The 23,087-nt window shown below is 36.2% G+C and overlaps 2 protein-coding genes across 5 annotated transcripts in view; one reads left to right on the top strand and one right to left on the bottom strand.

Annotated features, from left to right (window-relative positions):
- Cyp305b1 (cytochrome P450 Cyp305B1) overlaps positions 1-22,790 on the bottom strand; it is a 43,452-nt gene extending 20,662 nt beyond the window's left edge. Inside the window, exons 1-3 of one of the 4 annotated variants that reach the window (XM_062670832.1) lie at positions 22,528-22,790; positions 21,409-21,546; positions 20,791-21,013 (exon numbers count right to left, since the gene is read on the bottom strand). The gene's annotated coding sequence lies outside the window, so the exon portion shown is untranslated. 4 annotated transcript variants of the gene reach the window in all.
- Positions 6,381-19,315, top strand: Gk (glycerol kinase). The gene is given in 8 exon segments (NM_001114863.1): positions 6,381-6,753; positions 7,083-7,256; positions 9,617-9,764; positions 10,038-10,189; positions 10,940-11,188; positions 13,336-13,505; positions 15,528-15,663; positions 17,188-19,315. Coding segments are annotated over 8 exon segments (1,545 nt in total). The 5' UTR covers positions 6,381-6,510; the 3' UTR covers positions 17,461-19,315.
- Positions 22,791-23,087: the final 297 nt, after the last annotated feature.

The following is a 23,087-nucleotide window of genomic DNA, read 5'->3' as shown; positions in this document are numbered from 1 at the left end:
TATGTAAAATTAAGGCAGTGCTTTTAGAGTAGTGTTCACGTTATGAAACGTGTCATAAAATTGTGTTGTATTTTTGTTGTAATGGATCTTAAGTGTGAAAATACTCGCTTATCGCCGACATGTACAATATATTATTATATTATATAAAATTAATTCAAATAAATGTCATTTTGTCTTCTAATTTTATTTTTAGTGATTATTTCAATTTCTGACGCTGACTTCATGTGTTTCCGGATTGATTCGAGGTCCAGGTCATCGTGTAGGGAAACGTTCCTAACGAAGCATGGAGTTCCGACAGATAACCTGCAAAAGCGGGATTGTAGGGATTTGAGGGTGTGTATAGGTATGTGTGTGCGGGCCGCGTGAGCGAACACCACACTCGCGTAAGTCATGACGGGCATTATGCAAGCTTTGTAAAGCGTCACCTTGTTCCGACATTTTACTCCGCTTTCAGATCATGGGGTAGGGTCTGCCAAGAATAAACGCGGCACGGATTTGCGCCGAATACGAATTGTTTATCAATGATTTTTTGATTTACCCGGTTTATATATGCAGATAACGTCCGCTTCTTTCCACACCGCGGGAAAGATACAATTCATCATAGCGGCATTGAAAATAGATGCTAGCGTCACGATGAGCTGGGCAGGTAGAAGTTTAATAACACTGTTAGATATACGGTCGGAACCTGGAGCTTTGCGAGGACGTAGATATTTGATCAAATCTTTAACTTCCATCGGTATGACGGGTGATAACGCGTCCGGGGGTGGTAAGGAGGCTCTGCGTTCAACCTCTCTGTCTATTAATTCTAAATAAACAGGATCCGCGGATTGAGTGCTGGGCGTGCACTGGGCTTGCAATGTATCGGCCAGCAGCTCTTTTTCGTCATCATCAAACGGCGCGAGTCGGCCTGAGTGGCCTACGCGTGAGGGGCATAGTTACTATTGTACCCGATTTGAGAGTACGAGCTAAGCGGTAGTAAGACCGTATGGAGAATGCGAGTCCTTCTAAGAAATTAAACCATCTGGCATCTCGTCCGCCAGAATGACAGAGCTTCCGATGCCGAGCAGCGCATCGATATTGCTGGTTAAAATGATCTTATCAGGTAGAAGATAAACACGCGATAATGATCTGTGCGTGTCCCGCAGTGCGATTCGGCAAATGTACTGATGCCTCGATGTTGGCGAGCGCGGGGGGATCGAGCGGGATGACGATACCACCACTACGAGCAGTGACGCTTTTGTTCGTAACTATGTTATAGTTCGCGATTTTAGGGTCGCGACCCGCGGGTTTAAGTACAGTCTTCTGCACTAAAAAGATGTCAATTCGATGGTCACGCAAAAAATCACAAACCTGATCACGTTCATTTGTCGACGATCACGTCACAGTTAAAAAATCTTATCGTTACGGATAGGACTCTCATTCTACTGTTGTATGCCATTGATAACCGGCGGAGTGAGGGGAGGACGTACGTATTTAATGACGCGTATACGTCGGCGTATTTTTGCACAACGGCGATGAAGTTTTGTGCAGTGGAGGCGGCGGCTCCAAGTTGATGAATTGAAAAAAGTCGATCGCTACAGCGAAATTGTCGGACGCGGTCGGAGGACAAGTCGCGGGGTAGGGGCGAATCAATTCAAGTTCCATCGTCTATTCACTATTTAAATTCACATTCAATACATTTTATAATAAATATATTAATATATTAACATTGAAAAAATAATGCATTCATCTTCCAAAACATATAGAGTATAGTCGAACATGGGATCAGCTAACGTTGTTAAAACTTAAACTAAATGAGTTATGCTTAATGACGAAATTAGCTTTCCGAAATCATTAAGATTAAATGTTTAATGTCATATCAGGATTACATTTTATGACGAAATTTGAATACTAAGATTTAATTTATCCTTAGCGGTATGTCTTTTTTTTCATAGGGATTTCTATAACTTAAATTTTAATTTTTTAAGAATAACAAAGGAACGTGTTCCTCTAATAAATAACTGACAAATCATTGGTGTTATTGAATTCGCTAAATTTAAAATCTTAAATTTCGCACGCAATGTATTGCTCGCATTATTTTATTACAATGGACAAAATTTAATAAATTTATACATACGTACTCGTTTTGAACAGCGCCCTCCAAGGCTAAGAAATGATAAGCCAGACTTCAATTGATTTTAACAGCTTTCAGTTTCCAAATAACTTTATAACATTCACTATTCAATATTCTCGTATTTTTTGCTTTTGATGTATTAAAACAGACTAATGCGTTCACGACACATGGACGCAATGTGGTTACTGTAACGAGCTCGACTCACCGATGCATCCATCGGCTTCGATTTCAATTTTATGACTTAACTACTCCACCTTAAGGCACCTTATAGGTCTGCAGCGTCACTTGGCATCTGATTGCTCTTAATGATCAATCCGAATGGTTTTCAAATAGAACAAAATGGAACGAAAGTTACGTAATTTTATTTTAACATGGCCGTTTCTGTATCCCTTTAGTCATTGTATGACAAATTTATAGTTACATAAACCAAATCCTAAAGATATATTCCAATTCAGAGTATGTTCTTCGAAATGATTAAGGTTGAACCCGTTCTGATGACTGCACTCGCTATCTCAACCATGACGTAACTATTTAAACGTATGTAAGATATGCTGGATCTTTTCGGAAGTATGTAGGAGCCGTCAACGGATGGCAACCACCGGTGACTATGACAATACAGCATACGTGTGCTATTGGCCACATATTGAAGGAACATCATCGAGCCATCCTAGCACAGCTAGGGTTAGAAGCTTGTCCTCAAGCTTCGACGACCTTATTTCGGCAGACATCAGGCCGTGCCTCTAGCACTGTTGATGTCCATGAGCAATGGTGACCATTCACCATCGGGTGGGTCGTATGATCGTCTGCCTAAAATGGAAAAAAAAATTTGTTTAGGAAAACTAAACAAAAAATTTTCGTTTAGTGGGTGAGACTTTATTTCCAGAATTACCCCACTAGCTCTATCCTATGGTGTGCGTTTTAAGCGATATTAAAAAAAGTTGTATGAGATTAAATACAAATATAATGCTCCGCAGTAGAAACACGTATGTGCGTGACGAATCATAGTAACTATTATTCCAATGCTACTGAAAGTATTCCAATCAAACAGAGTATGGAAACAAATGCAAACAGACCACGAGCTCTGCTTCGAAGAAAAGATCTCTTGCTCTCTTCCTAATCATAGCCTCAATCATATATGTAATGGTTGCCTATTCAATAGAGCTTTTAATTTATGTTTACTGTGTATTCCTGAACTCCAAAGCAAAGTACATCGGCTTTGCCTGGCATCTTTTGTCAAACCTGAGATTGTCTAAACACATTTGTAAGCTTTTAAATTTCGAGATTTCATTAACTATTTAATTAACACAACTCTGTATTTAATATTATTCAAGCTAATGTTGCAGCGTGTGTGCGTTGCAGGAAGCAATTTATTATTTTCACCGACCTATCAAAGCTAATTAATTGACTTCGCCGTTCTCGGAAAATATATCCCGCAAATTCCTTTGATTATGTACCTCGTGTTTATTATTTTTCACACTCTATCATTCCAATTGAGCGACGTTCAGTTAGATATTTTCCTAGAAAAGTAATGGAAATCTGATAAAAAAATTAGCAACGATTTTTTAATAGGCGTTCAATTTTTAGTGCGCCTTGCGAACTTACGTAATTGTTGAAAAAATTTCTTCTTACGTTATAAACGCAACTAACTAATTACAGAAATTTACCGAAAAATTATATCATATTGAGGTTTTTTTTTAAATGGTGATAATTGGCATACTTCTTCGCGATCCACTCGGATTAAACTGTGGTCTTTGGTAAACACTGAGTACAACGCAGTTCAATATCTCATTCGCCCATCTAAGCTAAATACAATCAAACATGCAGGGTCTTGGCCAGAGATCCGTGTGGCCATGTTGAGAATGCGACCCCAGGCCCTGACGGCGTTCACGGCCGAATCTTCCGGATCTGAATTCCAGAAGTAGCACGCCACCTTATTGCGCTCGTGAGAGAGGACCTGTCGCTGACGACCGTTGTGGCTACAATGCTCGGCGGTGCTCGACGAAGGAGGTGGCGGAACGAGAGAGAGTTATTCCGTCTCCGCACCGATTCGGGGGATGGAGGAGTGATCAAAGCGTACATCCAGGCCCCTGTAGGCGGTGGCCTCCCCCAGTGGGGATCACGAGGTGACCTGAGAGGGATTAATCCGCGCGGCGTGCTACCAACACTCAAACACGCCGACCAGGACTGTTATCATAAAGGCAACCAGTTGCTGGTGTATCGCGTCTTGACCTGGCAGGCTAGTTCCAACCAGAGAGCAAACCGCGTTAGGCCACTCAGATGGTGCCACTGGTGTCCCTGGTCGGAACGCGGTACACCGTCAACCGGTTCCGTTTTTTCACAATGATAACAGTATGAGTGAACTCCTCGGCGGCGCGTTAGAAGGCCTCAACCCCATCAGGTTGCCCCATGACCTTCGCCGGGGGGAAACATTTGTCTGCCTACAAAGACATTTTTTATTATTATTTAACAACAGCTAGAGCGAACGGGATCGCGCGTTCCCTTGTGAAGAGGCGGCCAATCTTTATTAGTGTAAGAACGTGGTATAATAATGCTTTGTCAATGTGCCCTCTAACTACTCTTGAACAAATTACTCTGAAATCCTTCAAGTTTTTGTTTTTATTTCGCTAGTTTCACGTGGCCTGATAAAATCAAAACATATTAACAGCCTTCTTGTTAGTTCTTTTTCTGAAAAAAAAAAAGTTTTTCACGATGAATTTTGAAAAACGCTGGAGTTAATGTTTATGTATAATTTGAACATTTTTTGCTACTTTAACACATTACGTTGATGTTAATACGAAAAAGATTTTAATCTTAGGTTCTCACCATTATGAACATCGGCTAACCTCAAGAACTTAATGAAAAATATTGATTAAGATTATTGTACAAAATTATTTATTATTAATAAAACACGATCATTAATTCGACTTTTGAATAATAAGAAATCACAACCGTTACCGTCTCATCTTCATGGGTTTTTTTTGTATAGAGGATGAACAGGCTTGTGACCCATCCGTGTTAAGTTGTTACCGGAACCCATTGACATCGTCGACTGAGAGGTGCTGTACCTTTATTAAGTCTCAAATACGTTGTGCCCTAATAAATAAGACGCCTGGTATAGGTACTCGTATCGTGCGATACGAATAAGCCTGTATTCGAATGCCACTGGCACGCACTAATTTGTAATGACGTGTGGGTGAACAAATGCTATGCATGACATCCGCGACATAGAATTAACATCGGGCAATATAAATCAAACTGGCAAATAATATATTTTGCGCAATTACTGGAGGTTGATCGTCTTGTAAGCAAATAAGGGTTGATACCAGATTGCTCGCCGATCGCAAAACTCATGCCATATTGCTTGGCAACACGATAACAGGACATTCAGCGCCGACCCCACATACTGTGAGATAAGAACAAGAAGAAGAAGGTAGGTACGCCCGTAGGAGTAGGCACCGGCATCCTGCATAATTCTATCGTGTAGCAGTAATGCGTTCCGATTTAAATGTTTGGTTCTACTGTTGACTACTTGTTGTTGTCTATGAGCTTGGGTGACAACACCAAATAGGTTGTGAGCTCATACACCCGTCTATGCAATAAAATAAAATCGAAACTCAATTTGTACTTAAACATAGGTACATACCTAACATATTCATTTTATTGAATAATTTAATCAATATGAATAATCATCAAGACATATACTTTTTCAAACGAGGCTTGTGGAGAGTACTTAACGGTAGGCAGCGGCTTGGGTCTGCTCCTGGAATTGCTAAAGTCCATGGGTGACTGTAACCACTCACCATCAGGTGGGCCGTATGCTGGTCTGCCTACAAAGGCAATATAAACATTTATTGTCGTTGAGATATTATATCAATGAAAATTCAAAATATTAAACTTGGTAGGTACTATCCGTCACCTATGATGAAATATAGAAATCAAATGGAACTAAGAATATCTAAATAGTAGAACTTAGTTCATATTTAATTTGAAAGATGGCGCTGAAACGATAAAAGTAAGGATGAATTCTCGTTTAAAAATTATAGATATTCGATGTATTTATTTATTTATTGACATAGAAAATAACTGATTATTTATTAAACTTTTAGTGTATCAAATTCACATTCATAGAAGTGCTACCTAATGTAATTGGCATTGTTATTTTCGTACCTTTTTGATTGTCAATGTCAATGTCATGAACAGAAACTTCATTAATTTTAATTTGAATGATGAATCTTGGGATTGGATGATGCTGATTATAGAAGTGAAGTGGGGATAGGGAAGTAGGTACGAGTCTGTATGTAATAAATTTTATGATATTAATGCAGGAGTTTTGCAAATTAAATGTTCAAAGTACACTTATGTAATTTTATTGTGACTTTACTTATTTTTTAATAAAAATGAGCCAGTTCGGTAAATTTGGGCCTTTGGTAGGGGCAATTGATGAAGGCACATCTAGTGCGCGGTTTATTATATTCAAAGCTAATTCTTCCGATGTGGTTGCATACCATCAAAAAGAGTTAGAACAGCATTTTCCTCAAGAAGGTTGGGTGGAGCAAGATCCGTATGCAATATTGGCCGTAGTTAAAACGTGCATAGAAAAAGCAGTGGAGAATTTGGTGGCATTGGGGGGAAATCCAGAGGTTTGTTTTCAAAATATAGTTTGACATTGCATGATTGCATGCACTATCGTAATGCTTTTATTGCGTGATAGGTATTCAACATTTGACCTTCAAAAGATTGACTTTGTAAAGTTTGTTGTTTTTACTTGAAAATATTTTTGTAAAATTTTAACTACTTCGAATGTGCAGACAGGCTCATGCTTGTCAAACATTAAATGGTTACCAGTTACTGATACAATTACACATTTTTAATTATATTAACATTTGTGGTATCGACATTGCTGATAAGTTTTGATCTTAAATATTAATTTATTTTTGTAATGCAATCCTATGTTGTACTATGTCTCCAGGATATAATAGCAGTTGGAGTCACAAACCAAAGAGAAACAACTATAGTTTGGGAACAAGGCACAGGGAAACCTTTGTACAACGCAATTGTTTGGCTGGATATGAGAACATCTTCCACTATTGACAAGCTTCTTGACACGGTGCCAAACAAAACAAGAAACAAAAATTACCTAAAGGTAAGCCTGTCATACCTGCTCAAATAAACTTATCTAAAAACAAAAATATCCATACATGCAAATGACTTGCAAAAAAGCACTATTCAGTAATTTTCTGCTACAAGCACTTCTTAACAGCAATAATCCTAGGAAGGGCTACAATGATGTAGTGCATTTTTAAAATGTGCAGTATAAATTTTCCTTTTCAATTAGTTTTTTTCCATTATACCAGCTAGTTTCTGATTTTTTAAACAGTTTGTCTAAATTACATAGTGAGTCATCAAAACATTTATTTGTTATGTTTTAACACTGGGGAATACATTTACGGATATCTAGTCGAGAGGGGTAACAGACCGAAATGTCGGACTCTGGCGCCTTCAGAGAGGAAGAGGGAGACGAAGAGCGCTAAGATCTCAACCCAACACTCACCCCAATTCCTCTACGCCTTGGAAAAGGGCGCCTGAGGCGCTCGCCTCGCCAAAACGACTACCGACTAACCCCAACGAGCTCCACCACACCAGCTACATTAAACCTACAGTACCGCAATGCGCGCCGAAAGCCCGCCGGTACACCGGTACCCGTCATGTTGATACGGCGGGATTTCATCTCTGGGAATATTCTGAAGGACGTCATTTCGGGAGAAACAAAGTGGGCCGCGCACAGGAGTCACCTTGCACCGCCTCGCCGTTATGATTTCCCTAACATATTGACAAACACAGATGTTTACAATATAGCACTATAGAAATGTCTAGATATATTTTCAATTTCACACTCTTCTATAGGGTCATTATGGACTATTAACACATTGACTGCCATGTAGATCACCAGTCCCCTGAAGTAATTATGTTGATTTCTGTTACTGAGTGCCTGGATTTTTGTTTTTAATTTATGTTTTTAGTAACTTGCAACCGACCCTGCCCTCTAAGCGTTGGTTTTCCTCCCACTGCCATCTTCCTAAAAAAATTGTCTCAGCTATAATCCGTCTTAGACTTGGCCATGTTTGCTCCCCTGTTTTTCTTGCCAAAATTAGGGTCTGTGACCATTCTCTTTGTGAGTGTGGATTAGATGAGGATACCCTGGATCACATTTTCTTCGACTGCCCCAATATCGTATCCCCTCTTTATGATATCCTTCCCAATGACATTCCCCGGCCTATTAATATTAATTGTTTATTAACTTTAGTCTATTCTAAACATGTAAATATTCTGTGTACATTTTTATCTGCTAATAATATTTATCTCTAAAGTAGTTAGTCTAACATATATTTGTTTGTGCTGTTCTTAAAACCACAGATTCACGTATGGAAAAACCGACCAAATTTATTTGTATTTAGACTTAGTAATTTTTTCCCTCTCTAAGCACCTGTCATTTTTGTAAATACTTTGACATTGGCAAAATCAATGCCAAAGGCGTTGGAGCCAAATTATCTAAAAGAAGAAGAAGAAGAATTTATGTTTTAGTCTTTTAAAGTCTCTTAGAAATGATTCATTTCATTATCGAAGTTTCTTTTTTTTTTCGTCTTGAGAGATCATTTCAGCATAACCCAAACAAGTAGGTGAGCTCACGGGGCTCAAACCTGACGCGTTGCTAATATTAATCAGATCCGGATTCGATTTCGGATCGGAATCGAATGAAATCTATTAATTATTATTTTTTGGCTGCTTCTCTAGTATTGTCAACATCTTTGAGTAGCAAGTAGTAGATATAGACAATCAGGTGGTATATTTAACAACAATTTAAAATTTAAAAACAAATTTGTAAAACTTTATTTCGAATCTCACATATCTCAGTGCTATAGATAAACACTATTATTTGATTGATCAAGTGTCAAATATTTTTATTATTTCACCGATTTATCAGATTGCAGATGCATGCTATCAGACCTACTACTATCATGGTTATCATCTTAATAATGAAAATTCAATGTTTATGAAATAGATGTAATTACTAGTATATGAAATCTATATATTAATACGTGAAGCAAAAACTTTGTATCCCTTTTTACGAAAATTGCGCGGATTGAGGAGATTTTCCAGACTTATAGAGAATATAGAGAAGAAGTGCATAATGCTAATATTTTTTTAAAATAATGTATAACAGATACATTAAACCAATAAAGAAAACATTACACACACTACCATGTATTTGACACACACGCACATGCATCATATTTATTTATTGTCAAAGTTTTGTTGTTGACGTCTGTGGTCAAATTGAGAATAGATTAAATATTGTTTGTCTTGATTAATATTTTTCTATAGTGTAGTCTGGGCGTTGAAAATACAATCATAATAGTGTACAAACTTACAATTCCAATTAATTATAGTCGAATTTCGACTACTGCGGGACCTCTAGTATGAAATATAAAAAAACTTTTGCAGCCATTATGTGGTCTTCCACTCTCACCTTACTTTAGTGCTGTTAAGCTGAGATGGCTTAGTGACAATGTTGATCCTGTAAAGAATGCCATGAAGAAGGGTACCTGTCGTTTTGGTACTGTTGATTGTTGGATCATATGGAACTTGACAGGTATGAAAATATAATATTAGCAACAATTAAAATATTTCACACACTGTTGGATCCATTCATCCACCCATAGGCACAAATGTATGTAAACCAACACTGACTACACACTCTTATGATTTGTAATTGCTATATGCTGAGGCTAATCTATTAATTTAATTTAATACCAAAACAGTAATATTTGTGTGTGTTAAGAAATTATTCCTATTAATAACATATATTACTTCAGTTGCTTTTTTGCAGTGCATATTGTAAGATTTATACAATAAATATTTTCAGGTGGTCCAAATGGCGGGAAGCATGTCACTGATGTCACCAATGCATCGAGAACAATGTTAATGAATATTGAGAATTTGAATTGGGATCCACTGCTATTAAGGTTTTTCGAAGTGCCTAAGTCCGTCTTACCAGACATTAAATCCAGTTCAGAGGTAACGTTATATGTGTTGTGTTTACTATAGATTCTCTGAATATAATATTATTATCTACCTCCTAACAAATGTAAATTGAGAGGTAAGACTTTCATATGCAATGTTGGCAAAAAAACCTGAGGTAAATGTAACTTATTTTAAAAAAACATTCAAAGAATATCTTGAATTTCTTTAAGACACTGCCAAACACATTTTTACCATTATTTTTTCTTTTTCAATCGTATACAAAACAACTTTAAAATTATATTGGTTCTAATTTATGGCCTGCATTATTAGCTAACAAATGAACCTCATTTGTTTTTAAAGTCTCAATTTAGATATTGTTAGATGTGTTGTTTTATTTTTGTCACTTGTTTCTGGATTAATTTATTTTTAAATATAAGAGCCAAATTATGTAATATAATAGCAATTGGATTTAAAAATATTACATGGGTGGCTATTAGGCTGAAAAGAACTTTGATCTTATCCAAAAGGCCGATGGGTGGCTGATATGTTGATAAAATAAATTTAAATTTATCCTGAGCGTTTCCAAAATTACACACCATACACATTGTATAAAGTTGCCACTTTAAAATCAATTTATAATAAAAATGCTACTTTGAATCAAAAGTTTTGGTTTCAATTTCATTTAATAAGGCACTTCTTTTATTAGAAATTATTGGTTTAGTTAATTTCCCAAAGCAAGCTGCTTTGTGCTTGCTGGGTAAATTAGTTATTTTATTTTGTATGTTTTTAATCTTTATTTTACAGGTTTACGGATACATTGCTGATGGTCCTCTCAAAGGTGTACCGATTGCCGGTTGCCTCGGAGACCAACAAGCCGCGTTAGTCGGACAGATGTGCCTCCAGAAAGGACAAGCAAAAGCCACGTACGGAACTGGTTGCTTTGTCCTTTATAATACAGGCGATATTCGAGTAAACTCGACAAGAGGTCTGCTTACCACAGTTGCTTACCAATTAGGTAGCAACAATCCCCCAAGCTACGCATTAGAAGGATCGGTAAGCGGAGAAACTTTTATCTTTTAATGACTAATTTTTACTCTTGCCCTTCATATCGCATCTTCAGAATTGAAGTGTCTTAATTAAAACTTTTAAGAAAATTAGTTTTATATTTTGAACTACTTATAAACATGTATTCTATCTGTTTATAAAATTAAACAGTCTCTTTTCTATACTTAATATTATAAAGAGGAAAGATTTGTTTGTTTGTTTGTTTCGAATAGGCTCCGAAACTACTGGACCGATTTGAAAAATTCTTTTTCCATTAGAAGCCGACATTGTCCCTGATGAACATAGGCTACTTTTTATTATTTTTTTTGTTTTTTTTGTTTCATGTGTGTTTTAATGTTTCCGAAGCGAAGCGAGGGCGGGTCGCTAGTAGTTTATAAAAGGACAAAATACTCTTTACGTCTCTTTAAAATCACCACATACATAATCATACAATAAAGTATTAAAATCGTAAAACTAAAAGATTACAGTTCAATTACATTTTTGGTGTTTACCAAAAACAAGAATTTTGGATAAAGCCACTTCAATTTTAAAGGTGCCTTATGTCAGAAATCTCTTCAGTCATTAGTACTACTACCTTCCCCGAAGTCAATCAGAAACACTGAAAACATTTATTACAAACATATAGCTATTGATCGACCTGAAGTATTAGGGATCTTTGTGTAACTCCAAATCCAGCATATGCTGAACTTTTTTTGAGATTGATATTCTTAATCATCTTGAACAGTTGATGTGCTTTCTGCACAGTAAGTATTTATTTGCTGCCTAAGACTTCGCAGCAGTACAGCATCTAAAGAGTGGTTCTTCTTTTTTCTCACAGATCAGTCATAAGGTCTAGCTTGTGATCATGCAGTGTGTCCTTATGATTCTTGTGACAATTGTTTCCTATTTTCTAACTCTGTCGATATTTCCTCGCTTGATTTAAATGCCAGGTTTATGATGAAAATCTGACCATCGAACTTATAAAAAAAATCAACTACATACAACAATAATAATGTTGTAATCAAAACCATAATGAGGATAAAATAATAATATCTCTGCGTGAACCATTGTGCATGGCACAGTTAATATGGTATAGCCGGTTAAATGAGTATTAGATGCATTGGATCTGGACAAACCAATCGAACCCTAGGCGGGGCATAATACAGAACTTGCCCAGCAAGGTATCCTGGTTCTATGATGTACGACAAGGATTCAGAGAACACATAAATGCACATACGCACCTGGGACTACGACACAGACTTTGAAGCTTGCACAATTGACAGCATTCACTGGTCTATGTCCACCCTGAGTCATCAAGTTCATTGTGGGACTTTTTGGCGGGAACGCGAGGAGTGAAGTTGTGTGATTTGTTTTATTTTGTCTATTTAGTGCTTCTTCGGGTTTAAATGTGTAAAAACGGTGGTTTATTAACTGTTTAATATCCGTGAAAGTGCACAAATGTGGGAAAATGGAACAAAGTCGCTGGATGTAACTTCTCGGGATCCTCCAAAAAGTCCACTGAAAAAATCTTAATAAATGACCACCATTTTACTGAGATTACATTTCATCCCATTTCGTTTAATTTCATCGCAGTTGATTAATGTCTCAAATTAATCATCTTCATTTCATTTCATTTACTCCATATTATTATTTTTCATAAAAATAAGAATTTAAATTAAAATAAGACATGACTTAAAGGTCTTAGTTACCAGGTCATAAAATCCCTTAAAAAATCAAGTTCATTGTGTTCGAAATTAAGTGCTTTTGCTGCTTGGCTCCCGTTTCTCATCGATGTGTCTGTGAATGCGACGTTGCTTCGCTCTGTTATTAGACGAATCCAAACGTGTAGACCGATTCACTTGTTGGATGTTACTCGTAGAATTCCATTCCAATTTCTACCCAAAAAACTGTACTATATAAAAAAAAATGGGCCTTTTCTAGTTTATTTTTTCTGTTAAGTCCTCGAAACACAGTCGATAAGAACGTGCACAACCGACCCTTAAACACACTGACCAAACATTAATAATTCCATTAAAACGTAATTCCCATGTGTATGTAGGGTGACTAACTCCAACGAGGTGATCAAATTAAACAGTGATTATTGTTATTATTTGTGCCAAGCGAAGTATATACTCTTTAAAAATGAAACATTCTAGGTAGCTGTTGCAGGTGCCGCATTAGGATGGCTAAAGGAGAATATTGGATTATTGGATACTGCTAAGGAATCGCAAACGATTGCAGAGACGGCAACAGAAAACGGTAGCGTTGTGTTTGTGCCCGCCTTTAGTGGACTATACGCGCCGTATTGGCGTCAAGATGCTAGAGGGTTAGTATATAAACCGACACTTAGATTTAAGGTAACACGCGTAAGGGTAACTCTGATATAGCTTCGCAAGGCTATCAGCATAAGTAGGAAATAATTTTAAATAGATATGCATTAACAAAAAACCGCCTTAAAATAGAAAAAAAAAAAGATATTCCAAAACAAATTAATATATACTAAAAACAATAATCATCGAAATCGGTTGGCGTGATATTGAGTCTCTATTGATGAATAACTCAATAACGTCAAAAATATGTCGCCTACGTACTTAATACAAATTTAAGACATATATGGTTTTCTCATGGCTACCATTATCAGCACTGGTTATAAGGTAACAAACATAAAAAAAACCATACAATTCAATTGAACCCCCTCCTTTTTTGAAGTCGGTAAGGTAACCGAATCTCAAAAGCATAAAGCTACTGTTTCAATAAACAGAAAATGATATTAATTAATAAAGCTGGACTCAGTGGTGCTGTAATTAGCGGTAACTGTTTTGACGATGGTCGTGAGTTCAATTCCCACATCGGGCAAACATTCGTGTGATGAACAGGTTTGCTTGCTCTTTGTCTGGGTGTTTATCAACTATGTATATATTTAAACGCATATAAAGAGAAACTTAACGAGTGTGTGCGCCAAGCCTCAATTCGCAAACTATGGGAAACATCTGTCAAGGCTTTAATAAACAAGAATTCCACATTACCACGACTGCTCTGCCAAGAGGAACCGATTATCATGAAACGTATTTATTTAAGTACTAGCTGACCCGGCAGACTTTGTAGTGCCTCAATCGATAAATAATATACCTAAACTTTTGTATAAAATAAACTTAAAACAAACAAAAGGAATCGGTCTGACGGGGGACACATCAAAGGAAAAACAAAATTGTTATTTTTATGTAATTCCGAGCATTTTCATATTTATCTACCTTTTAAATCTCTGGACTTTCACAAATAATTCAAGACCAAAATTACCCAAATCGGTTCAGCCGTTCTCGAGTTTTAGCGAGACTAACGAACAACAATTCATTTTTATATTTATAGATATGTATGTCAGTCTCTGGTACTCATAATACAGGGAAACCTAATTTGATGATGACGGAGAGTGATTTGTTCCCAGTTATTGAAAAAAAAAATGTATGTGTGAATGTTAAATGTTTCATAAACAATGCATCCAAAGCAAATGCAACTGGTGCATCAATCGCTTTCCGACATTTATATAGAAAATTTTCTATGATTGATGATTGATGATATGATGACGAGAGCAACGACTAAAAGCTTCGTAATAAGATAGACTATTGTTAATGTGTGCAACTTTTTTTATTTATTGCTTAGATAGGTGGACGAACTTGCAGCCCACCTGACCTTAAGTGGTTACTGCAGCCCATGAACATCTACAACGTTAATGCTGCCACCCACCTTGAGATATGAGTTCTAAGCTCTCAGTATGGTCACAACGACTGCCCTGAAATGACAGCGGAGTCTCATCTTTTATTTTATGATATATTTTTTTTATTGCTTAGATGGGTGGACGAGCTCACAGCCCACCTGGTGTTAAGTAGTTACTGGAGCCCATAGACATCTACGACGTAAATGCGCCACCCACCTTGAGATATAAGTTCTAAGGTCTCAAGTATACTTAGTTACAACGGCTGCCCTTCAAACTGAAACGCATTACTGCTTCACGGCAGAAATAGGCAGGGCGGTGGTAACCACCCGCGCGGACTCACAAGAGGTCCTAGCACCAGTAATTACGCAAATTATAATTTTGAGGGTTTCATTTTTATTACACGATGTTATTCCTTCACCGTGGAAATCAATCGTTAACATGTGTTGAGTATGTATTTCATTAGAAAAATTGGTACCCGCCTGAAATTCGAACACCGGTGCATCGCTCAACACGAATGCATCGGACGTCTTATCCGTTAGGCGACGACGACTTCAAAATGCAAATGAGCAAATGAAAATGGTGAAAATAATGATAATGTATTTTTTATTAATGAGTCGTAAATAATTCTGGTTACAGTGTGATTTGTGGAATAACTGAAGACACTAATTCCAATCATATTGTGAAAGCGGCTCTGGAGGCAGTATGTTTCCAAGTGCGAGATATTCTCGATGCAATGAACGAGGACTGCGGTATTCCTTTACAAGTATTGAAGGTAATTTGGAAAGTCAATGTACATGCATTACAATATTGAACAAAAACATAATTATTCTATAGTTTTATTCGGTAATTTGAAAAGAAATTAAACCTCACAATATTTTTTCATATTGACATGAATATTATGTATAGTATTGTATCTACATATATATTAATACGTGAAGCAAAAACTTTATACCCCTTTTTACGAAAATTGCGCGGACGGAGGAGTATGAAATTTTCCACACTTATAGAGAATATAGAGAGGGAGTGCAGAATGCTAAATTTTTTTTAGATTATGCCTGAATAATACATTAAATCAATAAAAGAAACATGACATACACTACCATGTATTTGACACACACACACACGCATATATACTCTTCGTTTATTTTCAAACTTATGTTATTGCTTAAAGTCTGTAGTCAAATTGAGAATGAATTAATATTGTTTGTCTATAACGTAGTCTTGGCGAAATCTATGATTATAGTAAGTAAAATAATAGTCTTTGACAATAGAACGTAATGAATATGTACTAATAATGTTCAAACTTATAATTTCAACTAATTATAGTCGAATTTCGACTACCGCCGTACCACTAGTATATTTTAAAACACATAAATCATTTACATTATTCCTCAGGTACCTAAAATTTCAATGATATATGGGTAACGGCTGCTTATACAATACATTTTTAGGACAGGTAGTTCTGGACATTGTCCACAAAGATAGCTGTAACCTACATAGGTACCTACTAAAAGTAGATACATTATGTGGATGATGTTTGAATTTCGACTTTTGTCGATCAGCGCCATCTACCCACATGAGCGAAAACGTGTTTTTAACGTCTGTTTTCTGTGGTAGTTTCCAAATCGCAAGATAGATGGCAGGGAAAAATACTTTTTTTTAACATTTATTCAAATAACGGTGTCTTTTTCGTGTTTTATATCCACGTACAAGCTTAGTCGAATTAGATAGTTAAAGGCTTACTTAGTTATTAGACATAGCAAAATAAAACATCCTGAAGCCCGACTTTGAAACTTGAGGTTGAGGTCTCGTACCGCTATTTAAAAATAATAAAAAAAATCGCCAAAAAAACGCTTTAATAAAGTAATAGGCTTGGTTATGAAACCAAAGTAATAAAACTATAATATTGTCATCAGTCGATGCGTGTGCAAATTTTCATGCTAATCAGACGTCTAAAAGATGAAAATTACCAATGAAAGACTTCGTGACATATTATATAGTTTCAGGTTAGGCTAAATAGCTAAGGTTATTTATTTATATTATTTATATTTAAGGTTAATTACCCTAGAAATAAAAAAATCGAACAGAATAGTGTTAAATATCCGTGGAAAATCGAATTTACCAGATAAATCTTTGACTTTATATTATTATCACGATGTACCTATTTCCTCGTTATAAATACATAAAAGTATGCGCCTAAATTTTAACTCCGGCGATACGAGTACACGGGGCGATGGGTTTTAAAGTGGACGAAATTCATTGAAGGTTCAAATAACAAATCCCATATGTATTTTAGGTGGACGGTGGTATGACGGGAAACCAATTACTTATGCAGATGCAGGCTGATTTAGTTGGCATAGAGGTTATAAAAGCTGGATTTTCCGAGAGCACTGCCTTGGGGGCCGCCATGGTAGCCTATTGGGGCGTCAAGACAGACATACAGGGTGTTCCTATACCCATGACGAGCGGAAACACATATGCTCCAAAGATAAGCGACGACGAACGCGACATGAGATACAAACAGTGGAAGATGGCCGTCGAGAGATCGTTGGGATGGGAACAAAATTAAATACAGTTCGTGCCTTATATAATTGTTGTAATGGCTTCACAGATGTGACATTAAGTTTTTTTTCATCTTAGTGTACGTTGGTCGAACTATGGTTGCATAGCTCGGTTGGTAGATTATCAAACATAGTCCTGGCTGGTCATCCAGTCATTTTGTGAAAAAATATTTTGCATTCATTCTCATCTCAAAATTTTCTGGCATGTCACACATGAGAAAATGCAGGTATCGTTTTCAAAGTGGAACCAAGAGCTAAAAAAAAACATGCAATAAATTATTTGTTATAATGTTAATGTTCATGTCGTCCGTGAGGTCATTTTTATTAGAATCGAGTATATTTTTGTATCAATTAGGCATTAGGTAATTAACAAATGGGAAAGACATATATATATGTATACATATTAGTGTAGTGTTATATTTTTTTATTTATCATTGATTAGGAAACCGGACATCGAAATAACAGTTACATAAGTACAGTGAAATTTTGTTGCCATTATAAAAAAAAAATGTAATGTGACATTCTCTGTTTCAATAGTACCTATTGTAGGTAACGTTATTTTATGTAGTAAAAGTATTCTCGCAATATAGACTTGAATATAGTAGTTAGCAAACGAAACTATTGTTTTAAATGTATTAGTAGATACATATTTTGATTAAATTGTTTTTTTGACATTTTTTTATTAGGGTTTGACATTTGTGTTCTATTTTTATTGCTTCATTAATTTTGAATCGTTGTATAAGACGTTAATTTAAGTGCAATTTTTGTGGTGATATTAAAATTTATAATTCGATTGATTTGATTTGATGTGTGTGTACAGATAACAACAAGATATGTGATAAAGAAAAATCACGATGATCCTAAGATTTCGTGACGTAATTGGCAATGTGTTCGTTATATTTGTAGTTATGCGATTATTGTGACCCTTTTTATTAAATACTGTAATTATGGAAACTAATTGTTACAACGAGTCTAAATTCGAAACCCCAACGTTCAGTAGGTAGTCTAAGCATTGGATTCTGATCGGTTTAGTTTTAAATCATAATTGTTACCTGATATTTAAAAGTCCTTTTCTAGTGCTATGCTAGCCATAGTTGTCGCTTATAATTATATATACACATATATTACGGTATATACATTTCACACATTGATATTATTTTGAAAGTTTTCAATCGTCATATATACTAAAAACCTAAATTCATAATGTTTATGTCGAAATAAAAGATGTTGCATTAAAATGTTGCATTTTTGCTATAGGTACTTGTATTTTCCTAAATTTGCATGTGCGCGCCCCTTTGTCAAAATGGCGATTCACAAGATGGCGCGTAATATCTAATTCTTTCTCAAACTTCTTGCGGTATGTGCTTTAAGACCGCTCCACAGATTATACAAAAGAACACGTTGCGAAACTTGGTGAGAAATTCCTAATACAAGAGGTATAGGAATTTGTTTCTATTACCGTTTGTACTTTTAAATGTAATTGGTATTTATCGGCCTTACAAGTATACGAAATAAGAATGACTACGTTTTGCTTTATTAAAAAAGGCCATCGTTACTTTACAAATATTACAAAACCCGACTATTTTACTACTCAAGTAGCTCATAATTGAAATTGCAACGATTTAAAATATTGTCTGTAGTTTGTAATGTTTTTAATTTTCTTGACATTAGAATTTCAATATTTTACTACGAATTGTTTGTAATGGTAAAAAAGTTGATTTTCAGAAATATAAATAACATTATTTGTAATAATGTTATCAATTGCGTATATCCAAAATATATTATTATTTCATCTAAATTTTACCTTATTGGTTAAGATTCAATGTTACTAGATTGTTCTATTCAATATTATATTTTTGTTCATTATTTCTTGTTTTCTTTTTTTATATTAAGCTTAAATTATTCATAATTTGATCTATTTAGGTCGCATAACTGTTGTATTATTATTTAGAAAATAGGCCGCCTTCAATGGCGCGCATTAATAAATAAAAGAAAAATTAACTTGCTTGGCTATCGCGTCAAATAAAAACTTTGTTTAAAGGAGTATTCATATATAAATACGTTTAATTTTTTTAATCATGTTAACATTTGCAGTTTGGTTGACACTTTTTGAACGCTTCTGATTAGATTTTAACTTAAATTTTCTTAGTGTATTAAATAAATTTGTTTTATGTCACATAATAATACAAATCAGATTGCTGTTGCAATATTCTGTTTATAAAATAAAAATGAGAGTACAATATGATATAGTTAAAGGTATAAAATATTTTAATCTATGTAATATTTTGGAAGACTGATCTCTTGCGACAATAAAACGGTGAAATATGTTTAAATTAAATAAAAAGTACGTTTTATGAATGGCCTCGTTCAGAAAAATCCAGTGAAACCAAACTCGACAGGATTTCTAGTGATGATGCAAGAGTTTGAATATGCACGTTTCAGGGTAATCATGAGATCATAATGATCTAGGATAAACAACATTAGTACTATCATCCGACACTAGATCATCCGACATTTCCACAATTCTTACCAGGTTTAATGAGGCTACAATGATTTTAGAATTGTGAATATTTAATGTGAATTTATGTTACTTTCATGCATAGTTACAATAAAGCTATTTCTTGATTAGTGATGAAATAATGGATTAGCAATTATGGTCGACTTGGTCATTTTCGCCGATGACCGCCGATATCAGAAGTCTATGGGCTGGCCAGGCATCTGATAGTGTTGACCGCGGTCACTACCGCTCAGGTTACGCTTGGAGCTCGGACGTCCAGCTAAGAGTCCATTGTAGTATCTTAGTGGGTGGTTTCAACGGTGTCACATACACTGCGCGACCCACTGAGAAGATCCGGCGAGAAACTCAGTAGGCTGTGGTTATGGGTTGATTCGCTCGTCGAGTCCTTCGTCGCAAGCGACGGATTCGACGAGGACGGCGACCGGTGCTTGTGGTACCTAAAAGCACCGTTAATGGATCAGGAGGATCTGTAATGACGTGTTTTGGGTGATGTCGAGCTTTCTCCAAGATGTGACACTGATCTTGTGAACAATAGCCTTTTTATCGTTGGTGGGACTCGCCAGGCTTATTGCCATGAGAATTGCCTTCATAGGTTAACCAGGCCTCGCAAGTCTAAGTCTCTTTACCACTAGATCGGAATCGCGATCTGCTTAGAAGATAAGGGGTTTTTGGTGAGAGGTAGATTATGGTAAAGATCGACGCTCCTCACCACTGTTTTTTGAAAGTTATCCCTAGAAAAGCGGGGTTTGGAAGGAACAAGTGGGTGCGGCCCGCATGGGTGAACGTTACACTCACTTATGTATAGAAGTTTCATTCTCACCTTACGAAGGGACAGTTGACCCGCGGTAGAAGGTACCAAATATACCTATGCTATGCGATGACGGGAAGAGCTGTTCCTGCATCGTGAATATTAGCATCAGCTGCTGCGGCTTAAATAGGCATATGTACCTACGTATACTGTTTTGTTATGATTGACCACTTCGATAAAGCGGCACGACACGAGAACCTTCTCATCGTGGCCACCGGTAACTACATTCCCGATCCTGCGGACAAAATGGAAAGTAGTCGAAGTCGCCCCAAACACGTCATTTCGAATCCTCCTGATCCACTAACGGTGCTTTTAGATACCTCAAGCACTGGTCATCGTTCTCGTCGAACTCGTCGCTTGCGAGGAAGGGCTCGACGAGTAAATTAACCCTGAGCTAAAAGACACAGCCCACTGAGTTCCTCGCCGAATCTTCTCAGTGGATCGCGTTTCCGGTCCGGTGGTAGATTCTGCGAAGCACGGCTCTTGCTAGGGTTTGTGTTAGCAACGTCGTCAGGTTTGAGCCCCGTGAGCTCACCTACTAGTAAAGGTTACGCTGATATAGCCTCTCAAGGCTCTCAGCTTAGGAAGGAAAAAAATGATTTATGAGTGAATAACAGGTAATCGACTTACCACCGGAGCAAGCAACGGTAGATCATCAAAACGCACGTCCTAATCTTTACACGACGGTCTCGAAATTTGACATTTATTCACAATAGTTCTACGTTGTCAAGTAGCTCTTGAGGCTGTTGATAAGTGGTTGATAATGATCTAGTAAAGATAAAATTGCGCTGTCAATAAGACAGAAAGAAAAAACTACAAGTATGAGGTTATATGCGACTTTGCATGAAGGAAAACAAACTACGGTGTCGGCGTGTAAATAAAAAAAAACTTGTAATAGTATCCAGACCACACCTGTCTGTACTTTAAATGCATGGTTATTTATCGAATGATTTCTTAAAGCACACAATATACAACATCCTGAAGAAGGCCGCCACTTAAGATACCTTTGTCGTAAGCATGAGCTCAAGCTTAACCCGGCGTTAGCGATGTTGTTTATCCATGAACGCCAGTTGTATGCAAAAGTAAAATTAAAAGGACAACGTTTTCTTTTATTTAATTAAGTAGGTAAATAAAAATTATTGAAATCGAAAACATTTACATTAAGAATACTGGACTGATGCAAAATAGTAATTTACATTGTACACGGTCATTTTAAAATTGTGTAGATTTGCATTTGGATAACGTGACTTAGCATAATTATGTAAAAAAATCTGTCCTGCGTTGGAATTGTCGGTTGTTAGCGGGTATAATTATGAACATTGGCAATTGGTGGTAATTTTAGTACCCACTACATATGGACATTTCACGGTTTTTTAAGGTCTTGCTTTACAAAATACGTGTTCGGTCTCGCGCGTAGTAGGTAGGTATTTCTGCCATTTCTATCAGTCGGAACTCCCAAGTATCTAGTTTCATTTGACTCCATACAGTAGAGGCCGTTCGGATTATCAATAATTCTTATCACACGGATCTTTTGTAACCTCTGGGTCTACAGAAGGACTGGATCTGAGTTTTACATTTCACCATAAGCGACGTAACCTGTTATTATCAAATAGGCCATATGCTCGTGTGCCTTCAACTAAAACAATTTGTTTTTTATAGTATTCTTTGTATAGCTTTTATGAGTCATGCGAATATAATTTACTTTCTAAAGCGGGGCAAACACAAATTTTTGTGTAGGTAATTACGTACCGTAAAGTTGTTCACAATCTTAATACAGTCACGTGGTTTTCCATATTTAGTTTGCGCATCTACAGGTGGAGTCCGTCATTTCAATTACTGCACAAAAAAAAGTGCGTGCGTACAAAGTACACATTTCAGAAGTGAAACTTTTTTGGCGAACTAATTTATAAGTCTTGCTTATATTTATACAAATCTAAAACTTTAGATTTCCGAGACTTAGAGGAAGGGGAAATGGAAGATATTATGTTCCCGCCAAAAGGTTGTCAAATGTCAATTTCAAACCTCAGTGTTGACAGTCACATTATGTTTAGATTTCTAAATTGTAAATGACTAATATTTTGCCAATTGAATTGACTAATTTAATTTCATTCTATTTGATTAGTGTTCCAAAGTATTTTCATTTCATTTCAATTCTTATTAACATTATTCACAAAAAAGTTATAAAATATGGCCGTATAGGCCGTATGGTATGATACATTTGCCTTTCCAGTTGGAAAAATACAACAACTACTGCTACTGACATTTGACAAGTACTTAATTTCAATAGTAGTTTGATTACGGTATTACGG

The sequence above is a fragment of the Bombyx mori genome, chromosome 1 (assembly GCF_030269925.1).
Source record: "Bombyx mori chromosome 1, ASM3026992v2".
NCBI classification, from domain to species: domain Eukaryota; kingdom Metazoa; phylum Arthropoda; class Insecta; order Lepidoptera; family Bombycidae; genus Bombyx; species Bombyx mori.
Note: the sequence above shows the minus strand (reverse complement) of the source record. Positions and strands in the feature narration are given on the sequence as shown.